Source organism: Barbatula barbatula (genome assembly GCF_947034865.1).
Source record: "Barbatula barbatula genome assembly, chromosome: 10".
NCBI lineage: Eukaryota > Metazoa > Chordata > Actinopteri > Cypriniformes > Nemacheilidae > Barbatula > Barbatula barbatula.
Genome location: NC_136773.1, coordinates 15,254,590 through 15,270,394, shown reverse-complemented (window position 1 = coordinate 15,270,394; position 15,805 = coordinate 15,254,590). Strand labels below are relative to the sequence as shown.

The 15,805-nt window shown below is 38.3% G+C and overlaps 2 protein-coding genes across 2 annotated transcripts in view; one reads left to right on the top strand and one right to left on the bottom strand.

Moving 5' to 3' along the window:
- Positions 1 to 1,153: 1,153 nt before the first annotated feature.
- pex11a (peroxisomal biogenesis factor 11 alpha) lies at positions 1,154 to 3,874 on the top strand. The gene is made up of 3 exons (XM_079465485.1): positions 1,154 to 1,749; positions 1,840 to 1,955; positions 2,293 to 3,874. The coding sequence occupies exons 1-3, from the start codon at positions 1,694 to 1,696 to the stop codon at positions 2,859 to 2,861; spliced, it is 741 nt and encodes a 246-aa protein (XP_079321611.1). The 5' UTR covers positions 1,154 to 1,693; the 3' UTR covers positions 2,862 to 3,874.
- Positions 3,875 to 6,758: 2,884 nt separating this feature from the next.
- The window catches only part of LOC306899369 (RNA polymerase II elongation factor ELL2), a gene marked incomplete at its 5' end in the record, with an annotated part of 28,511 nt that continues 19,464 nt past the window's right edge, over positions 6,759 to 15,805 (bottom strand). Inside the window, 8 exon segments of the mRNA XM_079465557.1 lie at positions 6,759 to 8,476; positions 9,055 to 9,099; positions 9,301 to 9,472; positions 9,744 to 9,807; positions 10,473 to 10,935; positions 11,870 to 11,990; positions 13,194 to 13,318; positions 14,188 to 14,423. Of these exon segments, the coding sequence (XP_079321683.1) occupies positions 8,366 to 8,476; positions 9,055 to 9,099; positions 9,301 to 9,472; positions 9,744 to 9,807; positions 10,473 to 10,935; positions 11,870 to 11,990; positions 13,194 to 13,318; positions 14,188 to 14,423 (1,337 nt within the window). The 3' untranslated portion in view covers positions 6,759 to 8,365.

Here is a 15,805-nt window from a genome sequence, read left to right as displayed (position 1 = left end):
CTTCATTTAATATCCTTTACACTTTGTAGCACAGAATTAGTAACAGACAAATCTTATATGGACTACATATTTACTGCATATTATGGCAAATTTCTGCTATAGAAAATATACACTGCTCAAAAAAATAAAGGGAACACCTGATCATCACAGCTCAACACCAAGTCTGTTAACCCTCAGGACTATAAATCAACCCGTTAAGTAAGCATTAGTGATTGTGAACCATTTTCACATGTTTTGGTGCAAATAAAAGTGACAACAGGTACACCGGAGAGGCAACAACAAGGGTGGTCTGGGGAGGACCATTCTCAGAGGGTCACAAGTGCTATGAAGTATTGGGATGAAATCCTCAACTTTTAAGTCAGATCTTATGCTGGTGCAGTGCAGAGCCCTCCTGGTGCATGATAATACCCGACCTTATGTGGCCAGAGTCTCTAGATGATGAAGGCATTGATGACATTGACTGTCCCCTCACGTTCCCCAGACCTAAATCTTGTTGAGAACATCTGGGATCTCATGTATCCAAAGCCATTAAGTAGCACCATAGACTGCCCAGTAGCTCACTTATGCTCTGATCCAGGTCTGAGAGGAGATTTCACAGGAGACCATGTGCCATCTGACCAGGAGTACGCCCAGACTTTGCGGGGAGTTCATACGGGCACGTAGGGCCATGCACATTACTGACTAAAATTATGAGTTACTGTGGTAAAACTTTAAAAGTTGAATGAGCCAATATTTCCATTATTTACAATGATTTTACTGTAATTCCTGCCCCGAATGTGTTTATAATTTTGGCTTTCATTGATCATTGTCACATTATTTTGTTCTCACAAGTTATACAAAATATGTAAGTGAAGAGATTTAACCTGGATATTTTGTTTATTGAGATCTAATGTAGTGTGATTTAGGTGTTCACTTTGAGCAGTGTATGTTAGTGGGTTTATTCACCATTTACTGAGAAAACAAAACAAAGGCCAATATGATAATTCAGACTGAATATAAATTCTGTCGTAAATTCAACCGTAAACCCTATATCTTCAGGTTGCACAAAAACACTTACGTGAAATTAAAAGTGCACGTGTATCATTTAGCATTAACGAAAGACTAACCTGCGAGTTATATCCATTCATCAATCCCCAGTCTGTCATTGGTCAGTTGAATCAGGAAGTACAGCGTGCCTGTCCGTCAGTAAAAAACATCCGATTTAAAACAAAGTCAGTTGCAAAAATAATAGACCTTTTGAAAAGGTTTTTAAAACAACAATCATGTATTAACATTTATAAGAGCATTATTAAACGCGGAAAAAGGGAGTAAGTTTACCAATACAAGTTGCTTTAAAATAGTTCGTCATAATTATGTAAATGTCGCAAAGTTTGCGTTATCCATTGTTAGCTTTTCATACTAGTTTATAAAAACTGGATTACTAAAACAATAAATGATTTAACAACGGGATGTGAAGTTTGTTCTTTGTTTCCGCCGTGTGTTGCATGCGTGCGTGAACTTTACCCCGTTCACGTTGCGTAGCCACGCACGCATGTCCGTGTTGATCTGACAGACCACTTATTCATTTACACTAAACCGGATTTTTAATTTGTGAATATGCAGCCGTTTTGGTTCATTTAAGTATTTTACTCCCGAATTATTTACAATAATCACGTGTTGGGCGGTATTGTTTTGTTAAACTGTTGCTGCCGAAATGGAAACTTTTATCAGCTTTACTAACCAAAGTCAAGGGAGGGATCGCATATTCAGGTTAGTGTCTCTTTCAAACAATGTCATCCCTTAAAATAACATCGGATTATAATTTGCTTTAAATCTACGTTTGAAATGTTTTTCTTTTAGGGCAACCCAGTATGCGTGTGCTTTGGCGAAATACCTACTGAGAAATGAAGCGAAAAGAAAAGAGCTGGTGAAAATTCTGCAGTCTTTGGAGTCTAATATGAGCTCTGGTCGAAAACGTACGATTGAACACTCACACAAAACAAAGCAACGATGTCCTTTAAGAAAACCAACCATGGTTTTACCACAGTAACCATAGTTTAACTGTAATACTTAGATAAAACAATAACACAACTGCAGTTTAACCAAGTTATTTGTAGAAAAATGATGGTAATACAATCACTATCAACCCACCCAAAAACATGGTTACCTGTAGGCTATTATAATAAAAACATGGTTATGTTTCATAAGGGATACAAAACAAAAATCACTTATTTGATTAAATGCTCTTTCCCCAAAATATATTGAGATATGCCTCTATATTTGTAAAAAAAATAGAATTTCTATTTGTTCCAGTACTCAGGCTCGGGAACACTGTGAACTCCGTCCACTCGGTCAAAAGCAATCTTCTTATTTCTGACCCCGTGCTGCGCCTGTGCCTCACTTTGGCTAACCTCAACCGTGCCCTCTACTTCATCTGCGACAACCTACTCTGGGCCAGAAGTATTGGACTCATACGAGACATCGACAAGGAGCGCTGGAGTCTGAATGCCACTCGCTTCTATTTTCTCTCCTTGATCATGAATCTTACCAGAGATGTCTATGCCATCACTCAGCTTATGGTGCAGAGGTCTCGGGATAGACACTACCAGCACAAAGTCAACCAGCATCTCAACGAAAGCCCAGATGTGGCGTGTGTCATTGTGCCTAAGCTCGATGCTTTCCTCTTTCTGCTGATCGAGAGCCTCAAAAGTCACCCATCTGTGGCTCTCGATACACTTAAAAACGTTTGCGATCTTTTCATTCCTCTTGACAGCCTTGGTATTTTACAGTCAAATGCAGGGGTGGTCGGTTTCTGTGGTCTTATTTCTTCTGTTTTAGGCATACTGTCAGTTCTGAGGCCCAACCTTAAAATCAAGCCATGATTTAGGGAATTTGTTTTCTAATTTATGTTTTAGAGTAACACGAGTAACGTTCAGTTTTGAATGCACATGTAGCGCGATTAAGACTACTGTTAACAAACACAGACTGTTCTAAAGGGATCTAAGATTTGGCTAAAAATTTGATATCGGAATAGTACATGTTTCTTTGAATTCATGTAAAGGATATTTGATATTTTGCATTGTGCACATTGACCCATGCTGCATACACTTTCATTAAATAGAGTGCCTTAATGTATCTCTCATTAAATCAAGACCAAGAGAAATAATGCACTGGTATTTTGCATATATTAATATAGATTATATCACTTCGGAATTGACTGAAAAAAGAATAAAATTAACGATCATGGTAGATGAACAAATTTAGCTCTTGTTATGAATTTACTGACATCTTTTCATGTAACAGGTGTTCTTCATGCACTGGGAGCCGATGCTGAACTTTCTTAAACATTTGCTTAACATTTACAGTCCTCTATAGGTTTTGAGCCATCTGTGGAATATTCTACCTCAATCTGTTAGATCATGTGTTATTTACATAGCTATATTACAGAAAAGTAAAGGTGATGTGCATTTTACTTTAGGGTTCAGATTTTGTCGTTCAATGATTTTTAATTTTGGTTTATCATGACAGAAGACTGCTTTTCTTTATAGTTTTGTTTGTCTGCGCAAACTGCTCTAACCTTCAACTGTGAATTAAAAATGTTATGTCTTGTTCAAAATGTTTTAGTTTTTATTACTATTATGTATTTTCACTTATCTATCATCACTTGTCTATCATTACAATGTCATCTGAGCTGAGTTTACTAGATTAAATGCCTCACCCTTTCAGATTATTTGAAAATGTATAAATCAATGGACTCAACAGCATTAGCTAATACAGTTTTTTTGGCATTAGAAAATGTAAAAAGTAGGCCTACTCTTACATCTAACAAATTGGACAGAGGTTGAACATTATAACAACAATGTTTAAAAAATATGTTGCAATTTTTCGTTCCTGCAAACTAAATGAGATGGGTATCACTTGAACTCTTACCTGTGTCTCCCACAGGTAAATCTCCCTCAGGTAAGTCAAAACTTAAACCATAGTATGCGCGCCTCGACTGCTATAAATGTTACTGCTTACAAATATATAGAGACTATATGTGTCCCCCGAATATTACCACAAAGAAATTTTTTTGGCAAAAGTCAGAGAAAAAATCTGATCGTGATTAAACCTGAAGACAATGTAATAAACAACCAAAACCAATTTATAAAGTTCGATCTACTTAATATTAGATCACTAAATTCAAAGGCAGTAATTGTAAATGAAATGATCACGGACAACAGTTTTGATATACTCTGTTTTACCGAGACCTGGCTTAAACCAAATGAATATTTCGGCCTAAATGAGTGTACCCCACCATCAGCCCTTTCACTCGTTATCGACAGGGTAGAACAATCACCTCCGCTACTAAAGATAGCTTCGCAAAGAGCTTGCCAGATCTGACTCCTTTAATAACCATACCAATAAGTAAAGAATCGCTCGATGTCATGACCAGGAAATTGGGTAGGCCTACTATTTTCTCTAATACATTAGAAGCTGTTGCACCAACGAACTACGAAGATTAATGAGACAAATATTGCACCAAGGTACAATAGCACAACTCGCACCCTTAAAAGAGTTGCAACAACTAGAGAGCAAATGGATAAAATCTCAATTAGAAGTCTTTAAAATGGCGTGGAAAGAGAGTGCAAATTGTTATAAAAAGGCACTAAAAGCAGCAAAGGCTGAGCACCTTCGTAACCTCATAGAAACCAACAAAAACAATCCAAGGTTTCTATTTAGCACAGTCGCTAAATTAACAAATAAACAGACTCCACCTGACCTGGCTATTCCGCCGCACCTCGGTAGCAATGAATTCATGAAATTCTTTACAGAGAAAATCGAAAACATTCGTGACAAAATTGTAAAAACTCAACCTCCAAATCTGTCCTATGAATTAGCACCAACCATCGGTCCAAAACAAAGGCTCCAGCGTTTTTCACCTATAAAACAGGAAGATTTAATTCAACTTATCGCAACTTCTAAACCTACAACTTGCTTATTAGACCCCATACCAACTAAATTATTAAAAAAGCTACTACCTGTTGCAATTGAGCCCATTTATAACATTATCAGCTCGTCAATTAATCTAGGCCATGTCCCAGGACCCTTTAAAATGGCCGTCATTAAGCCTCTAATCAAGAAACCAAACTTAGATCCAAATGAACTTGGAAACTATAGACCGATTTCAAATCTCCCATAACTGTCTAAAATACTAGAAAAAGTAGTGTGCACTCAGTTGTGCTCTTTCTTACAAAATAACAACATGCACGAAAAATTTCAGTCAGGCTTTAGATCGCATCATAGCACTGAAACTGCGCTCGTTAAAATCACAAACGACCTGCTTATTGCATCAGATAAAGGTAACATCTCACTCCTGGTCCTGCTTGACCTTAGTGCTGCGTTCGATACCGTAGACCATAACATACTTCTAGATCGCTTACACAATTATACCGGTATTGAGGGACAGGCACTACAGTGGTTTAGATCTTACTTGTCAGACAGACATCAATTTGTCCATTTAAATGGGGAATCATCCAATCTAACGCAAGTAAATTATGGATTACCTCAGGGATCGGTTCTGGGACCAGTGCTGTTCTCGATATACGCTTCCCCTCGGAAACATTATTAAAAAACATGGAATTAGCTTCCATTGCAGATGATACTCAGCTATATATCTCATCAAGACCAGATGATTCCCCCAGCTATCCAAATTGGCAGAGTGCATTAAAGATATACAACATTGGATGACCTGTAATTTCCTTCTTTTAAATTCTAATAAAACAGAAATATTACTTATCGGACCAAAGACACGCAAAACAAATATTTCTGATTATAAACTGCAAGTTGAAGGATGTACTGTTACTCCAACAAATGCAGTAAAAGATCTAGGCGTTATATTAGACAGCAACCTGTCATTTCGAAATCACATCTCAAATGTCACAAAAACAGCCTTTTTCCACTTAAGAAATGTTGCCAAGTTACGAAATATTCTGTGTGTTGCTGATGCAGAGAAGCTTATTCATGCATTTATGACCTCAAGACTTGACTACTGTAATACGCTACTTAGTGGTTGTCCTGCATCATCAATAAACAAACTACAGTTAGTTCAGAACGCAGCTGCCAGAGTTCTAACCAGGTCCAGAAAATACGATCACATAACCCCAATTTTATCAACCCTTCACTGGCTACCCATTAAGTATCGTATTGACTTTAAAGTTCTTTTAATCACTTATAAAGCCTTAAAGGGTTTAGCCCCTACCTACCTAACAGATCTTCTATCACACTACAACCCAACACGCTCTCTAAGATCTCAAAATGCAGGACTTTTGATAATACCTAGAATATCTAAATCCACCAGAGGGGGGTCGAGCTTTCTCATACGTAGCACCTAAACTCTGGAATAGCCTTCCTGATATTATTCGAGGATCAGACACACTCGCCCAATTTAAATCTAGATTAAAGACGCATCTTTTCAGCCAAGCATTCACTATCATGCATAATATGCTAAATAAACCATCAGGAGATGCTGACATTAGATATTATTTACTAGAATAATTGGATTTATTATATAACACACCATGTAGTGTGTTTTACCCTTTCTTGGGTTTTTCGTTTTTCCCCTGTAAAGCTGCTTTGGAACAATGCAAATTGTGAAAGGCGCTATATAAATAAAATTGAATTGAATTATCATAATGGTTAAACTGGATTTATGTAAATTAGACTGTAAAACCAGGTACACGATGTGCTAAACACACAAAGCAGTGTAGGAGAAGAATAAAAAAGGCAGGAGATATATTAATTGTGTTAAGTTAATTCGGTCCAGTTTATTTAAGGCATCTACATCAATACATGAAGTTGCCCCATCAAAGAATGAAACAAACTGTTAACAATATAAAAAGCAATGCTATTTTGGCAAATCTATCAGTTTTCCAGCCAGATTACAAATCAGGATCAAGGATTAGAGGAACTAACACTAGTGACATAAATAACAGATCAGCAGTCTCCACAAGAGAAATGTCAAAGCGCAAAAGTGACTTAATACTTCCATTATGTACATGAGGCTATGGGCAAAGTCAGCCGATGGACAGGAATTACATGGACACGGGGACTTTGGAAAGACTTCGTATTTAGAAGGTTTGGTGTTTGTGTTGGGTCATCAAAGTTCAACATTTTCCATGTATTCAACAAGTACTACACTTAGGGAAATCAGACATACTGTATACGTTCATTCACATGACCCAAACAAATATTAGGGTTCAAAGAAATCCTGAAGTCGCCTTCAAAGCTTATTAGAACTTCAAGAAATGTAACTAATAGCGCCATGTCAATAAATCGAACATGTAAAATATCCTCCGACAGGTAATGAATATGTTCTTTCATTAATTAATACATTTTTTCTTTTTAAAAAACACTAAAGGAAAAAAATGACAAATAAACTAAATGTGCTTTAAAACATGATTGTTTCTGCTGTTTTGTGTCCGAATAACAACAACAACATTAATAATAACAAGAATAAATTATCACCATCATTATTTTTAAGACACAGTGTGCTGTAGTGGTTTGAGCACTGGACAAAGTTATCATGAGAATATGACTACTGTTTTACGTTTGTCGCAATAGATTAGGTCTTTTTATTTCATTTTGATGCTTCAAGCTCCTTTCATTACACGAGTGGTTTAAGATTTCTAGATTAAATTTGGATTTATACAGCTACACAGAAAAGACGAAGGCTGACAGATTGACTGGTGCTGTTTAGGTTGGACCTTTAAACCATCATTCACATGGACGTCCATAAGACAAATTGCACCCTTGCACTCTACAGAGTTTGGTAGGATTATCCCAGAGTCTTGAAAATTCCAGGCTTCCCTTATTCTATCCAGTGATTAAACCCTCTATTATAGAAGTCAAGATCTTACAAGTTTACAAATATACATTCAGTACAATATCAAAATAGAAACTGTGCTTAAGCTCTCGCAGAAGACAGCAAACACAGTAAAGATAATCATTTCTCAGTGTCCAGGGTTCATGATTGTACCATAAAAGCAGCCCGAAGGTCAGAGATCAGGGCTTAAGTTAAAATGGACAGTTGAATGGAAGGGAAAATATTTTGGCTTAAGTTGGGTCTCGTGTCTAACCAAACTCCTTTCAATGCAACACTTTTGTACACACACAAAGAAAGAAAAAAGAGAGAAGAACTTTAAAGGGCTTAAGTCACTAGTTGAAGGTCTTGGCCTTAGTTCGGGCTTGGTTTCTCAACTCCAGACCATCACCCACAGTTTTTGCAGATAAGGGGAAATGCCTGTTTCATGCTCAAGGTACCACAACCAGTCCCGTTTTTTTTCCACTGAGGAGTCTTTTGGTCCGTGTGAGCAGCCAGGGCAGGAGGACAGATGAATGCCTGGTTCTATGAAGGAGCCTGCGTATGGTCATAGCCCAGAATCAGATCTTTGATGTGTGTCAGTTTGTGATGGAGATACTCGCAGCGCTTTTTCTCTTCCCGGTAACCTGGGAACTTCTGCAGAGACAAAAAAGTGAACACGGTGTTCATTTAAAAGAACAAACGCGGCATACTGATTCAATGTTTTTGTTAACTGTAGCAGTGAACATTCAGAGATTTAAAGGGATAGTTCCCCCAAAAAATGAAAATTCTGTCATCATTTACTCAAAAATCTGTAAAAATGAAAGATATTTGGAAGTAAGCTTGTAACCAAACATTTCTAGGGCACCATTAACTACCATAGTATGAAGAAAAACTACTATGGTAGTCATTGGTGTACCACACCTGTTTGTTTTTCCAAATATCTTCTTTTGTGTTCACATTACCAAGAAATGTACACAGTTTTGTGAGTAAATAATGACAGAAATTTCATTTTTTGGTAAACTCTCCCTTTAAAGATGGACAACTGCATCTACAAAGTGTGTGAAACTCTGACATCTGCTGGATGGGAGGCTTTCTACAGCTTATCTTTCATGAAAATCTCAATTTCATGGTGATCTAAAAGTGATATTTTTACCCATTCCTAGTTTAGAGGTCCCTAAATGCTAAATGTGATGCACATTTTTTTACACAATATGACATCAAGATGTTCTTACCTTCTTATACTTTCTATACTTCTCCATGATTTGCTCTTCCATTACCTAACGTAAAAACAAAATAAAATATTTTAAACTAGGACACGCAAGAAAAAAACAAATCACAGCACAGAATTACGTAATGTGTTACATAACATTTGCTAAGCCATGATCCTGTGAACCACTCACACATTCCATAAATAACTCTTAAAACATATCACTTACACTATGTCACACAAAAAAAGTGTATTGTGGCTTTTAACGTACCTTATATTCCTGTGTCCCAGGTGAAAGCGTCTTTATCTTAGATCCCAGCTGAACAAACATCTGAGTAACTTTTCCTATGCGCTCATGAAGGTCTATGTACTCGTCATATTCCGCACAGAAATCCTCTGAGTATCTCTGTCGCTGCTCGGAGTCCGTAACAGTGTTGTATTTCCTAAAGTAACAAAATAATGTTGTTAAAAAAACTGGTCACTTGGTAAAATACCTTAAAAAAACAGTAGATGGCACCAAAGATCACAATAAATGAGCGGTATTGTCATTAGAGTTTAGCATGTTCTGTACCATTGCAGCGTTTATATATATTTAATGTAACCAAATATCCATTTTTAACAACATTATGAAATAGGTTAATAACTTAAAATACTCCACAAAAGCCAAGAGCATCAAAATAAATTAAATGTTCTGTATGATCTGTTTTCACTCACAATAAATAGTCAGGCAGCTCCTCAGGTGAGGCACGGGTGACAGGTGTGTTGGGCCTCTGGTGCTCTACGCGTGAACAAACAAGAATGGAAAGGATTTATTTAATCATGCTATGCAAATGTATCAAAGATCCATGCTGCACAGGTTGATGGAGTCATTTATCAAATTCTGAGATAAGAAGTGCAGATTGCAGACATAAAGATGGAGCGGAGGGTTAAATCGGGCTCCACGCGTCTTCCTGAGGGTCACACAGCTGTTAGCGAGTTAATCATCCACCACGGCGCTGGGAAGGGCTCAGACAGCCTCGCCCGCCTGCGTCCGTGCACTTGCGCACGGCACGGGAACATTTCCTGAATTGCTTGGCGAGCCCTAACCTGTCCTGCCATCATTTCACTTGAAATGAAAGTGTCTATCAGAAGCCACTTCTGTTTCAGCGAGATGATGACTTTCACACACACCGTGACGAAACAGAGACAGGGCGTTTTCTTTCCATACAAGTACTTTTATGAGCAACGCAGAATGTTTTGTTTGTGTAATGATTATCTTAAGGTGACATAACATATACGCTGTAAAACAACTAAAACTACTGTACATAGGCTTTGCCTGGTAAATGCCCTACAACAACACACATAGCATAAACACAGATCATGTGTACAATCTGTGCTTTTGAAAGCAACACATTTTGTGAAATAAATACACGATCATTAAAGATGATCTAAGCCATTCCTCACCATTAATATTTTCCTGGTTCTGCTTTAAATCTGGGCTGGTCTCAACCCACGGTTTTAAGCGCTCCCTTTCCTTTTCTTTATGCTTCTTGGACTTCTTCTTTTTGTGCTGGCCGTTCGCTAGCTGCTGGTCAGTGCAGATTTCTGATTCAGTTCTGATTTGTGGGCGTTTGGGGCTGGGGGGTGACTGCTGTGCTGATTCCGATCGCTCTGGTTTGGGGACGCTGTTAGACTCGCAGAGTTTATGCCGCTGGTATATGGCATTTGGGCTCTGCTGAGCATTATTGGTACCTCTCCCAAACTCGGTTTTGCTTTGCAAACTTGTGTGTCCGTGGCCAGAGGAGCTACGGCCTGTTGGGGTGCTAAGAGGTCCATTGGAAGGAGACTGCAAGGGCATGTTCTGGTCTAATATTCGTTGTTTTTTCGGTGTCTGACTTTCAGGATGGTCGGAAGGCACTGGGCGTTTCTGGGAATAAAGAAAAACATTTAGAAACTTTGCAGACAGAAAACAGCACGTGGAACATCTGAACGAGACGAGCGATAGCGGGGACCAGGTTTAATAGGCTCCTGCAAACAGCAGCGACTATAGGGCCTCCAGCATCTCCATAAATAAAAAGCAGACGGCGCCAAACCTAATCGTCTCCACAAGGACGAAAAAAAGGAAAGGGAGGCTTCGTTTCACTCTCATCTCAGGTAATCAATCAAAAACTCAATGACAAACCTGTTTAAGTGCACACAAGAACCTGGTAGTCTGGGAACTATTGCAGAGATTTTAAAACATGCAAAACAGTGCAGTAAAGCATTTTGCCACATTAAAAGAACAGTTCACCTAAATAAAAATGTAACATTTTACTTTTTTCTTCAGTGCAATGCAAAGATATAAGACAGTATGTTAGAGCAACTTTTTTAAGTGATGACATAAGAAAGCTACTTCGGCATTATAATTAATCTAAATTATTTATGCTAGTTTTTAAAAGTATTTTACAGCTAATCTTCCTGGCTAAAGCTTTAAAAATGCACCACAACTTCAGACGCTAACAATGCCTACACTTCTGGTTGGCAAACTGTCAATTGTTGAGATACATTAAAGCTGCGGCAAAGATTGTGTGTTAATAATGATCAATGGTTTTGAAATGACAAAAACTAAACTTTTATGATACTATTGTTTAATTCATGACAAGGGTTATATGATACAGCTTTAACAAATATTATTGTTTGTTTTAGATAGAAAGCATTTCTTCCGACACTTTAATTTATGCCATTTTATGTGTCTAAAAACATGCATAGGCATCTTTCAACACACTAAAGACACAGAAAAACACATATTCGCGCCATATGACCCCTTTAACATTAGCCAGACGGGGGAAAATTCACACTTCTTTTTATAGGTTCATATTTACCATGGAGAGATTCTTGACAGGGCTGAGCTGGGATGGAGAATCCCCTGAGGTTTTGTGGAATGAATGGTTGGACTGGAAGCTTTTCAACTGGCTACCGCTGCTGCTGAGAGGCTGGAGTTTTCTGGAATCAGAAAATGAAACCTTGTCAAAATGTCATTCCATTCATACTTGCCATCAGGAAACCTTTACTAATTAAATGTAAAAAAACAAAGAACCGTGGCCAAGTTGATACAAACTTTCCAGTTCCAGAAATCTATAAAAAGCTAAGCTTCCAGGAAACAAAGGAACTAAACAGGAAGACGTTTAAATCTCAGGATCAAGGGCTTGGATTTGCACGGCTGTGGGTCGGGCTGTTTCCGAACGTAGTGCGGAAGCAACAAAACTCACACCTGCGGTAATACGCAGCGCTCAGTGGGTCAGAACGCCAGGGCTTGTTAGTCTAGTTTAGCATTTCCGGGCAATGCTAAACATGATAGCATCAGCAGTGAGACTGGCAAAGACCAGCCATGAAAACAATAGTGCCAGCCACATTCTCGCTCTCCTGGAACTTTCCTCTGGCAATCTGCTTCCTCCAGCTCTTTCCTCTCATAGAGCTGCAGTCTTATTACACAAAGAGTGCTCCTCAACCCACTATGCAAAGTAAACGCCAGAAGCAGCACTGCATTAAAGTTTCAGCAAGTGATCTATGTTGTGCAAGTGGTGTTTTTACATTCCGTGTATTGCAAAAGTAACTCGAGCTGTCCCAGTAAAAGACTTTAGACTCTAATTGGCAGTAAACGTTAAAATTGAGAGATCGAGGTAGAAGGCAGAGTAGACAAGCAGTGTGGCAAACCTCCCAAAAACACAGCTGCCAAACTCATATTTGGCAGGATATTTGAAGTATATAACTCTATTGTTCCGGGAGTATAATTCCACTCAACACCACAGCATGGTGAAACGCATGACTTCCTTCTCAGACAGGTCTATAAACCACATTATCTGATGATGAAACAGGCACTCTATAAGGCCTCAAAATACAGAAAGGGAGGGCAAGACCTGAGTCTCAAAGCCTGGATGACAAGACACTGACTATCAAGGGTGGGTGACAGTTTAGCAAAGGAAGTTGGGTAATAATATTTTGTGAAAGCTTAAGAAGTTACTAAACAATGCAAACAGAGTGAGAAGTAAAATGCACGCAATCATTTTATCCCAAAACAATTTAAAACACAACATCGAAGAAATCAATCAGCCAACACGCATCAAGAACTTCCTAGTTTTATTGGCAATATCATGCATCAAACTAAAACATCAATAGACTAGTGGCAAATAAAGAAAGAACATGCACCTTGCTAACACTCTTTGAATGAGCTGCCGCTCTTCCTCCACATAGCCGGGCCAATCCCTCCGCACATGTCTGTAGAAATCATCCTTCAGAGTAAAGCTGTGATCTTTGGGATTGAGTTTAGCCACCTGAAAGGAAATGGACAATAGAATTATTCGATTTTTCCTAATGAGTATCTGGTCTCGGTTCGCAAATGCACTTAAGAGAAAATATTTCAAGAACGACCGACTGTACAAAGGGAAGAAATGGACTTGAACGTCAAGCATTACCAGAGTCAGCATTTTTTTAAAGAAATATAGCACTTTACAATCTTATGAGACAGAAGAATAATGCATGATTGGCCATTCTTAAACACATCCAGAGGAAAAGCATTCAATTCAGGCCTCATAAATGTAAAACAAAGTAGCACGGGCTGTTCTGTAGAGCACTCCTACAAATGGGATAGGAACACCACAACCCTCCCTCTGTCAAAGCACGATCCAATCTCCAAATATCATTATGACAGAAGGCTAATTGCTACATACAGTATGAATTGTATGAATCTCAAATTGTGAATGCGTTGGAACTTTCTATCATACCCATGGTGATGTGAATTCAGGCAGAGTACAGATCCAACCCTTATAACACACCAGAAAAAGCTAATCACACTCTTGGACTTGAAAACGTGCGCTTTAAACTTCTCAGGAAGGTAGATGTCCAGGAGCAGAAATGTGCTCTACTGCATTAGTTTGGAGAGATGGAGATTGAAGCAGCAGCTTTGGATACAAACTAGGGACAATTCACTGAACGACGAAATGAGCGCTGAGCTACGCTGCAAAGTCTGATGATTCTGGCATCAAATTTTGGCGCTGGTACAGGATTCACTGCTGAACAACTACATAAGAAAACCTGTTGATTCGAACGAAATACTGACATTTTTCTCTCGAAGCTGAAAGTTTTGAACAGTTTGTTTTTTAAGCTATAGCATGTTTTGGGTGCGAGTGTGCTTGTAAGTTACCTCCTCCAGCACAGCGCTCAAGTCGGCCTTGTCCTTGGGACTGGCTTTCTCTCTCTCCAGCCAGAGCAGTAGTTCAGGTTTGCTGTAAGGCTTTAAGGCCAGAATATGAATAACACGTTCTTTCAAGGGCCTGTGGGCCACCAAGCTAGGGGCACCATTTCTTTTGTTGCTTGGTGAATGTCTGTTGTCAAAGCTTGATGGCAGGCCCTGTTTCTTCTTAATCTTCACACATTTACCTGAGGAAGAATTCAGAAAATACAATATTTAAGAAAAGCAATTTTTGCTTTTCTAAGGCTATTAATGTAATAATGTAAAACATTTAAATGATTAAAGCAAAACAATATACAATGTGGTGTAGGCCCGTGATATATTGAGTTATTAATCATTTTATTTTCATTCATGAATGCCCTCATCTGAAACAATAACAATGTCTTTGAAAACTGATAATAAATACAAATTATTTTATATATGTTGTCGTAATTATAAAAAAAGTTTCCTTTTTTACATTATTAAGAAAATATTGATAAATTAATTTTATTATATTTTGACATTGGACAGTTCCAAAAAATCAAAGTCCAATTTTTTCCTTTTGGCATTTCCTACTTTTGCCTTAAAGCATTCTCAAGAGTTTCATACGAGCTCACAACCCTGAAAAGCTAAAAGTGACATAAAATGCTAACCTACTGCCTGCAAATAAACCAAGTTCTCTGCAAATAGCACAGAACTTCAGCCGCTCAAAGCCCAAAGCTCACAAAACAAAACCAAGTCACCCCGGGTGAAATCAGACGCACGTATAATGGGAGACGTGGCCGTGACAAACGATAATCACGCATACAGTAGTGTAAACAGCAAACGTTAAACCACTTTAAGAAATATGGCTCCAAGTAAACACCGCTGCCCCGTAACACTCGAATGACCTGCTCTCCGGATGTGAACTGTGAGTTTAGCTTGCACCGGCAGGCTGCGGAGTACTAAAGAGAGCTGACGGTAAACCTTGGCCTCTCTTGAGCAAACAGGCAGGCTGCGGAAACTGAAGCAAGTCAAACAGTCTCTTTCCTGCTTTTCTTTTTCCCATCAGTGTGCTAATTCACCTGGAGCCAGCAGGACACAGGAGTGCTAATAGATATCAAGCATGTCTAATCTCATTACAACTTTAAGCTGGACTTTGAAGGTTGCGATAGAACGCAAGCTGTTCATATGTCGAGTCCCTAAGAATGTTATATTTTCAATGCTCGTGTTTATACTTTGTTATTGACACAAAAATGTTGTTTTGAGAATTCAACAGAGATTAAATAGGATTCAATGAAAACACTTGGCCTGTTTGGCTGAAATGTTCTATTGCGCAAACAAGATGGTGTCAAAATATGTCTAATGCATATTTTTATGACAAAGAAATTACATAATAAAACAGAACATATGATTGCAGAGTGAACTGATGTGGACAGTCAGGATAATGTTCAAACATATGGAAATAAACCGTTGACTTCTAAAGCCATTTTGGCAAAATCCACAAAAATCTCATACAGCAGTTGAAATCTGAAGACAGCTCTTTTAACTATACAAAACACTGCCATATCTGCAGAGCTGCAAGAGAACAATGAACCTATTTATTGGGAAT